Raw genomic sequence first — 15,930 nt, 5'->3', positions numbered from 1 at the left:
GAACATTTCAAAACTTTCAGAACAATTTCTTTCTAATCCCAGTGAAAAGCCATCTATGTTACCCATAATCCACCTTCACAGTCTGGCCTGGAAGAAAACATCTCCATCAGTGTTTTAATGGCTCTAAATCTGTCATATTACTTTCCCTCCCAGCTACCTGATGGCTGCTGCACTGAGGTAATGAGAAAACCTTGAAGAGCAGTTACAAAGAAAAGCATGATGTTTATGTGCTTATCTTCTATACCAGGAAAGAGATAATGGGCAATGAAGCAATATTACCTTAAAGTATGACTTCAGATATAAAGACACACATTTCTCTATTGCCAGAAATAATTTCCTTTTTTAAAAAAAATCAGATGACTGTGTTCCTTTCTTATGTGGAAATGAAAGCTGTGCACATCACAAGAAACATAAAAATACGTGGAATGCAGTAAAGTGAGTCTGGTAATATAAGAAGGGATAATTGGATCAAGAATGAATGGGTGACTGAACCCTCAGAGCTGTATCAAAGAAGTGTATTTTAGAGGTTATAAAGCAGCCCTGAACTGCAGCCTATCATTTCAGAAGGATCCAGTGTTTCTTAAGCCAAACTCAGATATTCCAGCCTAGATTGCTTTTGGTTGGAATTGAGGCTGAACTGGTGCTCACTTTAGACCATGGCCAGCAGTCTGTTGCTTTTTGCCAGTAATGGATTTGGGAATGACCCTGGGAGATAAAGGAAGATTTTGAGTCTAGACAAGGATCAGATAAGAGGCAGCTCAGGTGAAGGAAAGCATGGGAAGCATTTCAGAAGTTTGCCCCACTTTCAGTTTTCTGGTATTCAAAAGAAAGGACAGGAGAAATATTGTCAATCTTTCAGGATTCTGTTAAAATGATGAAGTAGACTACGGTACTTCATTTGGAGGTGCTTCTTGTCTGGAATACAGTGCAAGGCTGTCATCAATCAAGTACATCTCCCCTCCTCTCTTTTTAGTCTCCAAAAAGTAAGGAGAGTCCCTTCTGAAACACTTGCCATGGTTTTGCCCCACATACAGACAGAGCTCCTTCTTATCAGACCATTGCCTAGATTGAGGTCTTCATCCTGTCACTCAGAATCAGACAAAAAAAAATAGAATTAGAATAACAGAGTTGGAAGGGACCTTGGAGGTCTTCTAGTCCAACTCACTGCTCAGGCAGGAAACCCTGTACCATATTAGACAATCTCTTCTTAAAAACTTCCAGTGTTGGAGCATTCACAACTTCTGGAGGCAGGTTGTTCCATTGGTTAATTGTTCTAACTGTCAGGAAATTTCTCCTTAGTTCTAGGTTGCTTCTCTCTTTGATTAGTTTCCATCCATTGCTTTTTGTCCTGCCCTCAGGCACTTTGGAAAATAGGTTGACTTCCTCTTCTATGTGGCAGCCCCTGAGATATTGGAACACTGCTATCATGTCACCCCTCGTCCTTCCCTTCATTAATCTAGACATACCCAACCCAGCAACCGTTCTTTAGATGTTTTAGCCTCCAGTCCCCTAATCATTTTTATTGCTCTTCTCTGTACTCTTTCTAGAGTCTCAACATCTTTTTTTACATCATGGTGATCAAAACTGGTTGCAGTATTCCAAGTATGGCCTTACCAAGGCATTGTAAAGTGGTATTAACACTTCACGTATATCATCAGATTGCCCTTCCCATCTATCCAGAAAGGCAGTCTTCATTGGCTAGCTCCTGTGGCCATTGATCCATCAGTTTAGGGCACTTCCTCTTAGGGACTGTTCCTTCCTTCACAGATCAGTGATAACTTGCTAGAGGGGAAGAGGTGACATGTGAGACACTGCAACCAATCAGAGAAAGGACTGCTGTTAAAACAGAACAGAGTGCCTGTGACCGTCCACTCTGAAGGATTTAATATGATTTGAGATGGAAAACAGCAGTTTTGAATCATAACTGGGGTGTGTTTACAATAGGCTCAGAATGGAAGGACAACTACATCATCTGTTCCTGCTCAGAAAGCAGTGAGTGGCCTCTGCTGACAGAAGCTGAAGATTTGTCCGTAGATAAGATAAATGAAAATTGAATTGCAAAAGAAATATACTAATGAGAGGTCCTTGGTGCTCTCTGAGTTTGGCTGTTTTCTTGCAGATATTTCAAGAAATGCTGGCAAGAAAACAATCAGGCTCAGAGAACACCAAGAACTTCTCATTTTAATCCAGTGGTACAAGTATTCCCTTTTATCAGTAAACATAAAAGTGGATCAAGAAGAAAACATTGACAAAGGAAGCTGAGGTTGGATGGTCAGATTATCAGATCCTCAAGAAGAGGACAGTGAGGATTTTAAAGAACTAAAAGCAATATATGCTTTGGAAACAAGGGTAGTTAAGAGGGATAGAAAGGCATGAAGGGATATAATGAATAATAGTCTAAACTAGATTTTGTCTGCTTTTTCCTTTTTTCTCTCTCTTCAATTGATTTTACTTAGTATTTCTTTCTATTTTTATTCATTTTGTACAATATTGTTAACCCTGAAAGGGAATAGTATAATGGATTCATGTATATGAACATATATATAAAAGGAGAGCAGTCACCATTGTTATTATCATTATCTTCATCATTATCACTTTCTCAAAGTCCTTACCTTTTGCGACCTGTACCTGAGCACATCTGACATCGTTTCTGATATTTTAAATGTTTGGCTTTGGATTTCCTGGCTCCGTTACATGTGACACACCTCATCTATGGAGGACACAAAATAGCTAAGACAACATCAGGATTAAACACACAGAGAGAGAGAGACAGACACACAATAACAGAATAGTAAAGGCATGGTTTTTATTTGATTTGGGCTGAAGTACTTTTAGCTCAGTCTGTAATTGTCTTCAGGCAGATAACAACAATAACAATAACCAGGGTTTTTTTTGTCATAAAACGCCCAGAACGGAGTTCCGGCACCTTTTTTGGATGGAACCTTGTAGGGTAGGCAAGGTAGGTTGTATGATGTGTGTGAGTTCTGGCACCTTTTTTTTTTTTTTTTTTTTTACAAAAAAGCACTGACAATAACAATAACAATAATAGAGTTGGAAGGGACCTTGGAGGTCTTTTAGTCCAATCCCCTGTATACAGAAATGAAATAAATTTGAGTTCACAGAAAACAGAAGGTTTAGCTGGAATTTTAGGCTTTTAGCCTAAAATTGGCATTTTAATTTGTTTGTTTTTTAGTATGGCAATCTGAGTCTCTTTTTTAACTTTAGGAAAGCATGTTTTTCTTCTAAGATAATTTCTTTTTCAGCAATTGAACAATAGAAAATATATTCCAAAAGTCTTCAAATCACTTGCAAGACTAAAAGATACAAACTCAGCTTGTATTTGCCACTTGTAGAATGTTAACTACACTCAATGTTTTCTATTGTTCAATTCTCACATGTAGTCCCAAAGGAGCTTTTTCAAGAGGCAACTGGATTTTCTTGTTTTTCTTTGAAGATGTTTCACTTCTCACCCAAAAAGCTTTTTGGATGAGAAGTGAAATGTTTTCAAAGAAAAAAAAAACCAAGAAAATCCAGTTGCCTCTTGAAAAAGTTCCTTTGGGACAACCATGACCTGGATGACTGAGAATCTCCATAGACAATTCTCACATGTAATCAATGTGTTTGATCACTTGCTTTCTGATATATCACATATACCGAATGGGTGTATCATTTGTTTCTGTATTTTATTTAAAGATCTGACCTACCTTAATAAATGCTTTCCACTTTGCCTTGACATACTTGAGATTCATGCCATTTGGAGGGACCCCCCCAAAAAATCACTTTACAAATTCAGAGATTAAGTTTTTTATCAATTCCATACCAAACTCAGGAGTCTGAGCTTTAATAGCAACATGTGCAACTTTCCTGTTTTAAATAGAATTAAGTTGCTCAGCGATGCTGTTGAACAGTAAGCATGTGTAATACCCTTTTTTTTAGCATCAAAGAACATAAGATAAGTTAGTGCACCATCAATACTCACCCTGCCTCCTCCGTGACATCCACTACATTTGTATCGGCCCCGGCCATGGCATTTATGACAATCCTGAAATAGAAAGGCCCCCCTTTCATACTACATACAGTTACTTAAAATAGACAATTGTATATGGTGATACCTGACTTAGGCAAGGATGACTGTCAACAAAGGCAGCTAGTCTTACCTAATTCAAGAATTAACATGCATCTATTCTGTTGTAAAGTAATTATGGCAAAGAATAAAAAAACTTTCCTCATGCTGTGTAAGACTAACAGCTGTAGGGATTTCTAATAACAAAGCATAAAGAAATATGGATCGAAGAGCCATATTTCACTGACTTTTTAAAATTAGGGAAATGCAATGGAAATTTCATTTTGCTCCACAACAGCAGATTCAATTCATGTTTTGAAATCAAGGTTAAATGGAGAAGAGGGCTGGTCCTGATCAGCACCACTTCAGGCCTTTGTTGAGGCAGAGCAACACAACTCTACCAGGCCCTTCATTTCATCAACAACACACCTCTATAAGATGGGAACAACACATCTCCACAAGATGAAATGCGTCACTAAGGCAATTCCCACTCTCCGTATCTTTATTATTTTATTTTATGTATTTTATTATTTATTAGATTGGTTTGCTGCCCATCTTGCTTCAAGGTGACTCAAATTCAACATTATGATGGTTTGTTGCAGAGACAGATTGGATTTGGCCTTTTTATCCCCCTGTCAATTCCTTCCCAAATTTTAAATATGGTAACTGATAATCTTGTCTAGACCTTCTCTATATTTTTAAAGAACATTATGTGAAACCTTCAACTGATCAAATCCATGAAAGATCTGGAAATAAAATCCCATGAGGAATAGTTAAAAGGTTGGGTATTGATCCTTCAATCTGCAGAACAAATTAATAAAGGGAAACACAGTGGTCTTCAAATATATGATGAGCTGTTAGATAGAAGGGGGGGAGGAACAGAACAAATGAGTTAATTCCATAATGATTAAGATGTGAAAATGGGCTCCCTGACTTTGTTGGCTGTTAGCCATGGAACTAGCTGCCACATGAAGGGGTGAGTTTTGCTTTGCGAAACTTTTGTTTTGAAACAAAAACAAAAATCATAGTCAGAAATGTTTTAGTGGATCTTGCACTGAGTAGGAGTTTGTATTAAATGGCCTGTACAGATAACGTTGGAAAAGACTCTTGAACTGCAAGGAGATCGAATCAGTCAATCCTAAAGGAAATGAACCCTGACTGCTCTTTGGAAGGACAGATACTGAAGCTGAAGCTCAAATACTTCAGCCACCAAATGAGAAGAGAGGACTGCTTGGAAAAGACCTTGAGGTGGGGAAAGATTGAAGGCAAAAGGTGAAGGGGACTGCAGAGGATGAGATGGTTAGATAGTGTCATTGTTAAATGATAGTGTTGAGTCCGTGGCGGGAAACAGACACGAGAAGCAGTTGAAGTTCTCAGTTTTCTTTATTCTGCGTTCAGCTTACAAGTAGATGGCTTCAGCAGCTCCCAAAACCTCCCAACTTCTTATATAGACATTTCCCGGGTAAATGCGATACTTTTCCCGCGCCAGCACCCGCGCATGCGCATGGCGCTGGCGACAGCCTGTCTGGTCCCGGGCAGCTTTGCACCTGCCCGGGACTGCCTGCAAACGCCCGAGCCGTTTGCAAGGCTCGGGACATAACACCCCTTTCCCCCGGGCTAAAACTACTACCAACATATAATCATTTATTTTATGCAGTGTTCTGCTTCTCAGTGCTCCTATCGTTACCTGGCTTTTGTTTAGCCAGCAATGTTATGTAATCCTCTAAGTATTTAGGAGACTTCTTTGCTCTCTGTGACCTTCTCAGCTCTGGGTTACTAGCATGAGTTCCCTGACTGGAGGAGATGTGAGCCTGTTCTCCTTATTTTGCCTTGGTGCCTTCCAAGGACTGTGCCCCGCTGCCTGGCCTGCTTGCTCGCCCACCGGGCTCGTCAGGCCAGGCTTCTGTCACTTTGTGACCTGGTTGACCTGCCTAGCTGTAGACCCTCGGGCCCCTTGAAGTGATAGCCACTGCTGGGCGTCTCTGTTGAACCTCCTAGGTCCATCCAAGACCTGTCAGGAGGCTGTCCATTCCCTGAACCCCGTTCTGTGTCCGGGCTTGTGTGGGTTTCTGTACTTTCCCAAAACTCAGTTACTCCCTGATTTGGGCTAGAGGTGTTGTAGTCAGGACTTGGTTCCTCGACCACCTCCCTGTATGTTTGACCCCCTGTAGGATTTGGGGTAAGGTCAGGCCAACCTTGGGAATTGTGTGCCAGCTCTCTTGTGGGGAATGATTTGTTGGGATACCCCCGGGTATCCTCCGTGACTGGAGTGCTGTGTGATGTGTGTGGAAAGTGAGTATGCCCCCGGGGTGACTCCCTGGCTGGAGTAGGCGTAGATGCCTGGTAATTAGGTAGGCTCATAGAATTCTTGTTCGGAGCTCTCGCGGAACCCTGGGATGGGCCGTTTGTAGCTCCATCAGTGGAGATGGGCAGCAGCTCGTGCCCTTCCCTTTGCTCCAAAGGGTCCCCCTCCCCCCTGGAAAAGACCCAGGAGTCTCATCTGAAAAGTCCCGCCGAGGGCGGAGTTGGTCGATGTGCCGACACAGGACATGACCGATGTCCAGGGCTACCTCGTAGGAGAGAGGACCTGTGACCCTGGAAATAGAAGGAGGGACCCATGTATGACCAGGCCCGTAACTGCGAGCCCAAACCGGGGCACCCACAAGTAGTTGTCTAGGTGCCCTAGGATGTGAGGTAGATGAAGGCAGTCTGTCCAGATGCAACCGGTCAAGTTTAGTAGTAAGTTGACGCCCCCAATGAAGTTCAGCTGGGCTTCTCCCCGTAGAAGTGGACGGTGTGGTGCGATAAGAAAGGAGAAAGTCAGCCAACCTGTGATGCCAGTCCCCGTAGGTGAGTCTTTTCAATGCGTCCTTTGTGATGCGCACCATACGTTCAGCCATACCGTTGGTGGACGGGTGGAAGGATGCAGACGTGGCATGATGAATCATGTTTGCCTGTAAGAAAGCTTGGAATTCGGAGGAAGTGAATTGAGGGCCGTTGTCGGACACAATGACATCTGGCAGCCCGTGTGCAGCAAAAATCCCCCTCAGTACCTGAATAGTCTTCGCAGTGGTGGTGGATGAGACAGGTACAACCTCAAGCCATTTCGAATGGCTGTCAACAAGGACCAAGAAGAACTGGCCCTGAAAGGGTCCAGCGTAGTCAATGTGCACCTAGACCATGGGGACTGTGTTTCCTCCCATCTATGCACGGGAGCTTGGGGCATCTCTGGGCAAGATCGTTGGCACAGGTGGCATGCATGCACCTTAGCCTCAATATCTTTATCTAAACCAGGCCACCACAAGTGGCTGCGCGCAAGGGCCTTCATACGAACAATGCCAGGATGCCCCTCGTGGAGGGATTCTAAGACCCTAGTCCTCATTGAGGTGGGAATGACAACTCTGTTTCCCCAAAGCAGACAACCCTGAGAAAGGGACAGCTCGTTCCTTTTGGACCAGAACCTCTGAAACTCAGGACTAGGGCAGTGCTCAGGCCAACCAGACAAAACCCAGGAACGGACACGTGAAAGTGTGTGATCTGTACCTGATTCAGCGGCAACATCCCTGGCACTAAGAGGGAGCTCGGGCAAGGCTTGGATTGATCGAATGTTGACAGCTGGCGCAGGGTCAGCTTCTACTACTGGCAGAGGCAATCTACTGAGGCCATCAGCATGGCCCATTTCTTTTCCAGGCTTGTGGAGTAAGGAAAAATCATATGCAGACAAAAAAATAGATCACCTAAGCATTCTAGGGGAAATGATTTGGGGAGTCTGTTTACGTGTGGTAAACAGTCCCAGCAGAGGCTTATGGTCAGTGAAGACCGTGAAGTGCCTGCCATATAGAAAGTCATGGAATTTTTTAATTCCAGCAACAACAGCCAGAGCCTCCCTGTCTATCTGATCGTAGTTGCGCTCAGCAGAAGACAATGTTCTGGAGTAATATGCAACAGGAACCTGAGTTCCATCAGACCTGAGGTGGCTCAGGACAGCTCCAACCCCGTAAGGGGACACATCACAAGCGATGCACACAGGAAGAGACTCGTTGAAATGTGCAAGTACACTGTTAGAAGTGAGCAAAGCCTTGATTTTGTTAAAACAACCCTCATGCGTTTGTGACCACTGCCACACTGCTTGCTTGTCTAGTAGCCTGTGAAGAGGCTCAGCTACACTAGCTTTTTGTGGAAGAAAAGAATTGTAGAAATTCAGGAGGCCTAAGAAGGCCTGAAGTTCGGCCTTGGACTTTGGCCTAGGTGCTTCTAAAATAGCAGTCAGTTTGGATTCAGCAGGGTGAATCCCAGCAGCATCAATTTTGACCCCCAGAAATTCAGTAGAAGGCACCCCAATCATGCATTTGTCTTTTTTGAGCTTGAGGCCTGATTTCCTGAATCTTAACAGAACAGCTCTTAGCCTTTCAGCTAGAATGTGTGTGAAGTCTCCTGCAATTAAGACATCATCAAAGTAGGGGCAAACCCCCGGTATGCCCCGCAGTGTGTTTTCCATTACGCTTTGGAAAATCCCAGGAGCGACATTCACTCCAAACTGCAGCCTTTTTACCTTAAAGGCTCCCCTGTGGGTCACAATAGTCTGAGCTATAGCAGCATCATCATCAACAGGCAGCTGTTGATACTCTTGAGCTAGGTCAAGCTTTGCAAAAACGCGCCCCCCCTTGAGGGAGGCCAGAATATGACTGACCACAGGAACAGGATAGGCATATTGCTGCAATGCCTTATTCAGAGTGCATTTGTAGTCAGCACAAATGCGAATGTCCCCATTTGCCTTTAGAGGCATGACAATGGGGGTCTCCCAAGGACTGGAATCAACAGGTTCTAGGATTCCCTGTTGAATCAGTTTGTCTAACTCAATGTCAATTTTACTCTTTAAAGCAAAAGGGACCCTTCTTGCTTTAATTCTAATGGGAGTGACCGTGGGGTCTAGCTTTAACGACACAGGGGGTCCTTTGAATGTGCCCAGCTGGGGGCTGAAAACATCTGCAAATTCTTTGCAGACTTCCTGTAGGTCGAGTGTTTGTAAACTGTTGAGTCCTGTGACGTGTATCCCCAGGGCCTCAACCAATCGAGTCCTATGAGACTCGTTCGTTCACCCCCTACTACTAATAAGTCTAGTGGACCTTCAAAACTCTTGTATTGCACGTTAAGGGTGGCCTCCCCCTTAACACACACTCTTGAATTTTGAAAATCTGTTAACACAAGGTCAGAAGGCCTTAACTTGGTCTGAGTTCCACTACCGGAACAAATCTTCCTAAATGTATGCAAGGAGATAATTGAAAAGGCAGACCCTGTGTCTAGTTCCATAGATAATGGAACCCCTTGTAGCTTCACCTTGAGTGACAGCTTTTTCTTAATTGGCTTGTGTGTGCCTGTCCTAAGGATGCTTCTCGCGAAGCGCAAAAACCTACCCTATTCTGGCTGGGGAATCTGGTACCTTTCAGGCGCAGTTCTTCCTGAGGTTGTACCTTTCGTCGGCCCAGACACACAGCTGCAATGTGTCCTTGTTTGCCGCATGCCCGGCAGGTAGCGGAGCGGAACTTGCAGTCGGTTCTCCTGTGGCGACCTCCACAGCCGATGCACTTGAGCGGAGCTGAAGAGCTTCCCTTCTGATTTTCTTCCTTCGTGGGGTGGAGACGGTCAACTTCCTCGTCCGGATCCTCCTTGGAGTTTCTTTGGACGTCTTCCTGGTGCACGGATGCAACCTCTGGACTGTTTCTGATCGGCCGCATGTTCTTGACAGCGCCGCCTGCTGCTTCTTCTGCGGTGACTTCCCTTAAGGCAGCTTGGTAGGACAATTCTTCTTTAGCGAAAAGTCTCTGTTGTAGATCTCGATGCCTTAACCCGCACACGAATCGGTCCCTCAGTCGTTCTTCGAGGTCTTTGAACTCGCAGTGCTTGGTGGCCTTCCGTAATGCGGCGATGAATTCTTTGGCCGACTCACCGGGCTGTTGATCCCTCTGCTCGAAGGTGTGGCGCCATGCGATGATGGACATCTTGGGGTGGAAGTGCTCCTTCATTAGCTTCTTCAGATCTGCGTAGCTTACAGACTCTACTGGAACAGGTGCTGCAAGGTTTTCTGCGATGTCGAAGGCGTCTTGGCCGCAAACACAAAGCAGGGTGGCAGCCTTCAAGCTCTCTTCCCTCACTTGGTTTGCCTTGAAGTAGTTCTCCACCCTGGCTACGTATAACTCCCACCGCTCTGGATGTGAGACGTCGAATTCCGAAAGCCTTCCGATTTTTGCCATCTTCAGGAGACGGGTCTATCAGCCAGCCTACCCCTGAATGCGCACTGGATTGGCGGGTAGCTGCCGAGTCGACGCCGTTCCGCCGCTCAGGACTCACTTGGGTAAGCTTACACTTCTTCCTTTCCAGGCGGTGTAAGGCAATCCCACCTTCGTCGCCAGTGTTGAGTCCGTGGCTGGAAGCAGACACGAGAAGCAGTTGAAGTTCTCAGTTTTCTTTATTCTGCGTTCAGCTTACAAGTAGATGGCTTCAGCAGCTCCCAAAACCTCCCAACTTCTTATATAGACATTTCCCGGGTAAATGCGATACTTTTCCCGCACCAGCACCCGCGCATGCGCACGGCGCTGGCGACAGCCTGTCTGGTCCCGGGCAGCTTTGCAAGGCTCGGGACATAACAGATAGTGTGATGAATTTGGGCAAACTCAGGGAGACAGCGGAGGACAGGTGTCCATGGGGTCCCAAAGAGTCAGGCATGACCTATTGACTGAACAACAACAGTCCCTTCCAGCTCCATGGATCTAAGGTTCTATGAAATAAATCTTAAATGTATTCATTATTTATGACGAACAATTCAGTTAGTCAAGAATACAAGAATAATGAAAGCGTCTGAATGTGGAATTTATTTATATATATATATATGTGAATGAATCTAGGGGGAAAAGGGACATGAAAGAAAAAGAAAGAATGGATAAAACAGAGTGAATGTGGTGAAATTGCAAGAAGAGGCAATATCAATCCTACATGAAAAAAATAAAATAAAATAAAAATTACTTTCCCAAAAGAATGAATTTGCATGAAAGGTAAGAAATGGAAGCTGTTTAGAAAATAGTGAAAATTATTATGTTATATAGAGTGCTAAAGAAAACAAAGAATGGTTAAAATTAAAAGAGGCAGAGCAAACAGCAGTTGTGAAGGAAACAAAAAATGCATTGAAAATGGGGGAAGAGGGCTAAATAAGGAGTTCCCAGCAAAGAGAATTTAAAATAAAAATGTAAAAAGATTTGGGATGAAGCAGAAGTGAGAGAGGTTGCTGGAAAGAGCATTTTAAAAATCGGCACAGGAATTACAGTGATTTATCAAAGACTGGAATTGTAAACATTAGTGTTCAGGGGAAAAAAGTGTTAGAAATGAAGTCATAAATGGGTGAGAATGTTGAAAAATTGGAGAAATGTTAAAATATGCCTGTGGTTTTTCTTATTGAATGGAGCTGACATTTATTGTTTACGGTAAAACTGTTCTGTGCTTGATAATTGTTGGAATGCCAATTTTGTATCCCTATGTAAAAAGAAAGGTAGCAAGAGTGAATATAAACAGTATCGCCCAATTAGTTTGTTAAGCTTTCCTAAGAAGATATTTGGCAGAATTCTGATTGATAATACATGAAAGGTGGCAATGAGTAAAATGTTAAAAGTTTAAGGGGTTTTTATGTTCGGCAGAAGTGGTATATATACAGGTAGTCCTCGGCTTATGATCACAACTGAGCCTAACATTTCTGTTGTTAAGTGAGAAAGTGGCATTAATCAAAATATGGTTTTAACAAATGGTGGGGTATTTTGTTTTGTTTGTTGTTTGTTTTGGTAAAATTACCTTGACTAAAGAAGAATGGGGAACACGAAACTTTTTTGTGTCTTCCTGAAACATCTGTGGAACTTGGACTTTAATATCCCAAGGTCGAGGAGATACACCGTTTTGTGGACCATCTACCATAGCATCTGATAAAATAAAACAAATATATGCTACAATCCAACAAAGGATTCAGTATTTTTTAATCCATTATCGTCAATGAAACTAACATTTTAAAAGTGCATCTTTGAATTATATTTATCCTCATCAGACATTCCTATCAATTTTTTATATCTATCGTGGCTGATCCTTAGTATTGCATTTATTTTACTACATTATTACATTATTTTATTGTCTTGAGAGTATAGATTTGGGACCTGCAACAAAATGGTGGAATCTATTCAGCAGGCTTGCCCCTGAGCAGGGGGTTGGACTAGATGACCTCCAAGGTCCCTTCCAACTTTTTGTTGTTGTTGTTGTTGTTGTTATTATTATTATTATTATTATTATTATTATTATTATTTCATCCTGGATGTGGGACTAAGAGACAGCCATTCTGGCTGTAGCAGCTAAGGCATCATGTTAGAAACTGGGAGATTGTGAGTTCTAGTCCTGCTTTGGGCACAAAACTATCTGGTAACCTGGGCCAGTCACTTTCTCTCAGCCCTAAAAAGGAGGCAATGACTTCTGATGTCTTGCAAAAAAATTGCAGGGATTTGTTCAGTCAATCAGCAGCAGTCAACACTGACTTGAAGACACTAAAAAAATAATAATGGGTCCATTAAACTCAAAGACTGAATGTATATTTATTGTTAGCGATGGACAGAAAAGGTTGCTTGGAATTTCCCTGTCTTTGAGCACAACACATGTTGACTGGTTGAGGAAAGAGAGAAAGTTCATTTGTTGCTCTGTATCAGGCAGCAAAATGATTTGTGCCAGCTATCCTTTATATTGCTTTTCTCCTTCTCCAACTTTCAAGTTACTTGCCAGGCTCTTGCCATCAGCCACAGAAGAGATGAAGAAAGAGAGAAATAAAGGCAGAAACAAAAAGGTGGATAAATCCCCTCATTTCTGTGCTGTATTGCTGATATACATCTGAGAGACAGAACAAGATTTCAGATAACAGGTAGGACCAGAGATTGATTAGAGATGGAAAACTTGTCTCTGCTGAATATATTTTACAAAGAATTCATCACAAGTTCCAACTGGAGTCAAAGATGACAAGTTAAGGCTTATTGCATGACATCAACTACAACCATTAAAAATATTTCACAAATGGTATATTCCTACTTTGTTTAGAATCAAGGGAACCAGTCCAATATTGTACCATTCTTTATATCAGATATTGACAGGTTTTCTTGAAAGTCTTTTTTTAAAAAAATTGGAAGAGAATTTATAATCTAAATTTGATGAATCAGCTTGAAAGTCTTCATGGCATAAAATTCTCTCCACATCCATCTGGAATTGGCTGTAGAAATAATTCATAGATGGCATTGTACTGTACTGTACAAAATTACATTGTATTGATCAAGAATTTTCTTGGTGTATAGCAGGAGTTACAGGCAAACTGATACATATTGCAGTCTCCCCTAGCCCTTACAGAAATTCTTTTGGATTAAAGGTTTTAAGAAAATTAGGAAAAAATATTTAACAAACTTTAGTAATTAATCTTCCTATAGGTATGATATCCATGTTTCCCCAAACTTATAAATCAGTGAAACAAAAGAAACAGAGTCCATATTTTTTTGCTGTTAGCTCCTGAGTCTATGACTGGAAAATACTGCAATATTTTATTTGATCAATGCAGTGGTGGGATTTAAATATGTGAACAACCGGTTCTCTGTGTGGATGCCGCTTTCAGAAGTCCATTCTGGGCCTGGGCAACAAAAAATTAGCTACTGGTTCTGCTGAAGTGGTGCCAACTGGCTGAATCCCACCACTGGATCAATGGCATTTTACAGAGGGAAATTGTACTTGGCTGAAAAAATGGAGGGGGGAACACAGTAATAAAGAGTTTTGAAGTACTCTTTTTATTTTTATTTATTTATATCCCGCCCTTATCATTTTTTATAAACAACTTAAGGTGACAAACATGTCCAACAAACACATCTTCCTCCTCCTATTTTCCTACAAACAACAAGCCTATAAGGTGAGCTGGGCTGAGAGAGAATGACTGGCCCATCGTCACCCAGTCATTTTTAATGGCTAAAGAGGAACTTGACAGACTTCACAGACTCCTGGTTTTTAACCTGGTGCCTTAACCTCTAGACTACAGGGATCAAACTCGCCGTGTCATGTGACGTGTTGTGATGTATCACAACTTTTTTTGCATTGCCGGAGCTGATATGGGTGTGGCCTCTGCATGATGCAAACGGCCCACGGGCCAGCAGTTTGACACCCCTGCTCTAGACCAAACCGACTCTTCCCTTAAGAATGATTTTATTTAGTTTTTCCACTCCATTTTTACCTATTTTTACCTTAGACTTTCTAAAAGATTATGATAAATACATAATCTCATTTTTTAAATCTACTTTTTCATGCATAGAACTACTGAATGGAAAACTTTAATGTCTTTGATTTCTTCATACAGTTACATCCATAAATGCATAACTATAGAAATTTGACTAATGAACAAATAACTGTAAACTATGTTTTAATGCTCCAAAGTGTGTATGTGTATGTTTATTTTCAGTTGATTTTTTCCTCCTTATTTTAATGATATTTAAAATTATTTAAAATAATTTAAAATTATTTAAATATGTGTTTCTAGTTCACCTTTCAGAAATGCAGAAAAAGCAACTGCATTTCTGCATTTAACTCATTTGGGAGGGAAAGGTTAAGAGGAGCAGAGAATGAAATGTGTACACTTTTGAGAGCAAGCAACAGAATTTCATTTTTAATGTGTGCCAGTGTGACCACAGTAAAAAATGACAATAAATCTTAGCTTAGTTTAGCTTAGCTTTGCTTAGCTTATCATCTTAGTTTAGCTTATTTATTTATTTATTTATTTATGAGACTTATATACCGCTTTAAGTGCAAGCACTCTCTAAGCGGTGTATACCAGTAAGCAATGTATATATATATTTACATTGCCCCCAACAATCTGGGTCCTCATTTTACCTACCCCGGAAGGATGGAAGGCTGAGTCAACCTTGAGCCGGTGAGATTTGAACCGCTGACCTGCTGAACACAGTCAGCTAAAGTGGCCTGCAGTACTGCACTCTAACTGCTGCGCCACCTCGGCTCTTATCATCTTAGCTTAGCTTAGCTTAACTTAGTTTAGCTTAGTTTAGCTTAGCTTAGCTTAGTTTAGCTTCTTACCTTGCTTTGCCTTACCTTACCTTATCTTATCATTCTATCCTACCTTTCCTTTCCTTTCCTTACCTTACCTTACCTTACCTTACCTTACCTTACCTTACCTTATCTTATCTTAGGGGGTTTTTTTGGGGGGAGAATATCATTATGTGAGGTCACTCTTTCCAAGACTGTCATTCTCAAAGTTTTTATTATTTCAGATATTGCAAGAATTTCTTATCCTGAAGGAAAGTTAATTTTTAACCACTTAAAGTTAATTAGAAACCCTTGTAATGCATACAAGAATTTTATTTCTTTGATTGATGATTCATTGATTGATTGATTGAGGTAATTCAGATGTTTAGATCACAGTCCTCCCCTTGGCAACCTTCATCTCTTTTCACCATAGATTATGCCAATTACTTTAGCAGGAGGCTTTTACTCTTCTGCAAAAGCTAGTCCACTTGACCTTAACAAAATTATTAGTTCAAGTCTAAGTCTTTCAGGGTTCTATTGTATTATGCCAGGAGCAAGTTGATAGAAAGGCCCTGTTTTTCCTCCCTTAAAGTAGCTAAGGACTTTTTTCTGTTGATTCAAGATGCAAAGTGTCCAAGGACAATTTTTAACATTTGAAGGAGCACAAAAGTGCTGCCGCTTAACATATAACTTTGCTTTTGCTAGGGATCTTCAACCAGAGGGAGGAAGGTCATTGGTCAGAAAAGCTCTAGCGGACCCTGCACTTGTAGGGAACCGGAATAAAT

The 15,930-nt window shown here is 41.8% G+C and overlaps 1 protein-coding gene across 1 annotated transcript in view; it reads right to left on the bottom strand.

Annotated features, from left to right (window-relative positions):
- Nucleotides 1-15,930, bottom strand: part of LOC120310478 (protein SSUH2 homolog) — a 50,541-nt gene that overhangs the window by 17,600 nt on the left and 17,011 nt on the right. Inside the window, exons 6-8 of the mRNA XM_039348914.1 lie at nucleotides 11,900-12,024; nucleotides 3,980-4,042; nucleotides 2,613-2,710 (exon numbers count right to left, since the gene is read on the bottom strand). Coding sequence (XP_039204848.1) covers nucleotides 2,613-2,710; nucleotides 3,980-4,042; nucleotides 11,900-12,024 — 286 coding nt within the window. The remainder of the gene's footprint in view (nucleotides 1-2,612; nucleotides 2,711-3,979; nucleotides 4,043-11,899; nucleotides 12,025-15,930) is intronic.

Source organism: Crotalus tigris, unplaced genomic scaffold (assembly GCF_016545835.1).
Source record: "Crotalus tigris isolate CLP2741 ecotype Arizona unplaced genomic scaffold, ASM1654583v1 scf7180000018202.2534663867:1097284, whole genome shotgun sequence".
NCBI lineage: Eukaryota > Metazoa > Chordata > Lepidosauria > Squamata > Viperidae > Crotalus > Crotalus tigris.
The sequence above is the reverse complement of the archived record's forward strand: the minus strand, read 5'-3'. Positions and strand labels throughout refer to the sequence as shown.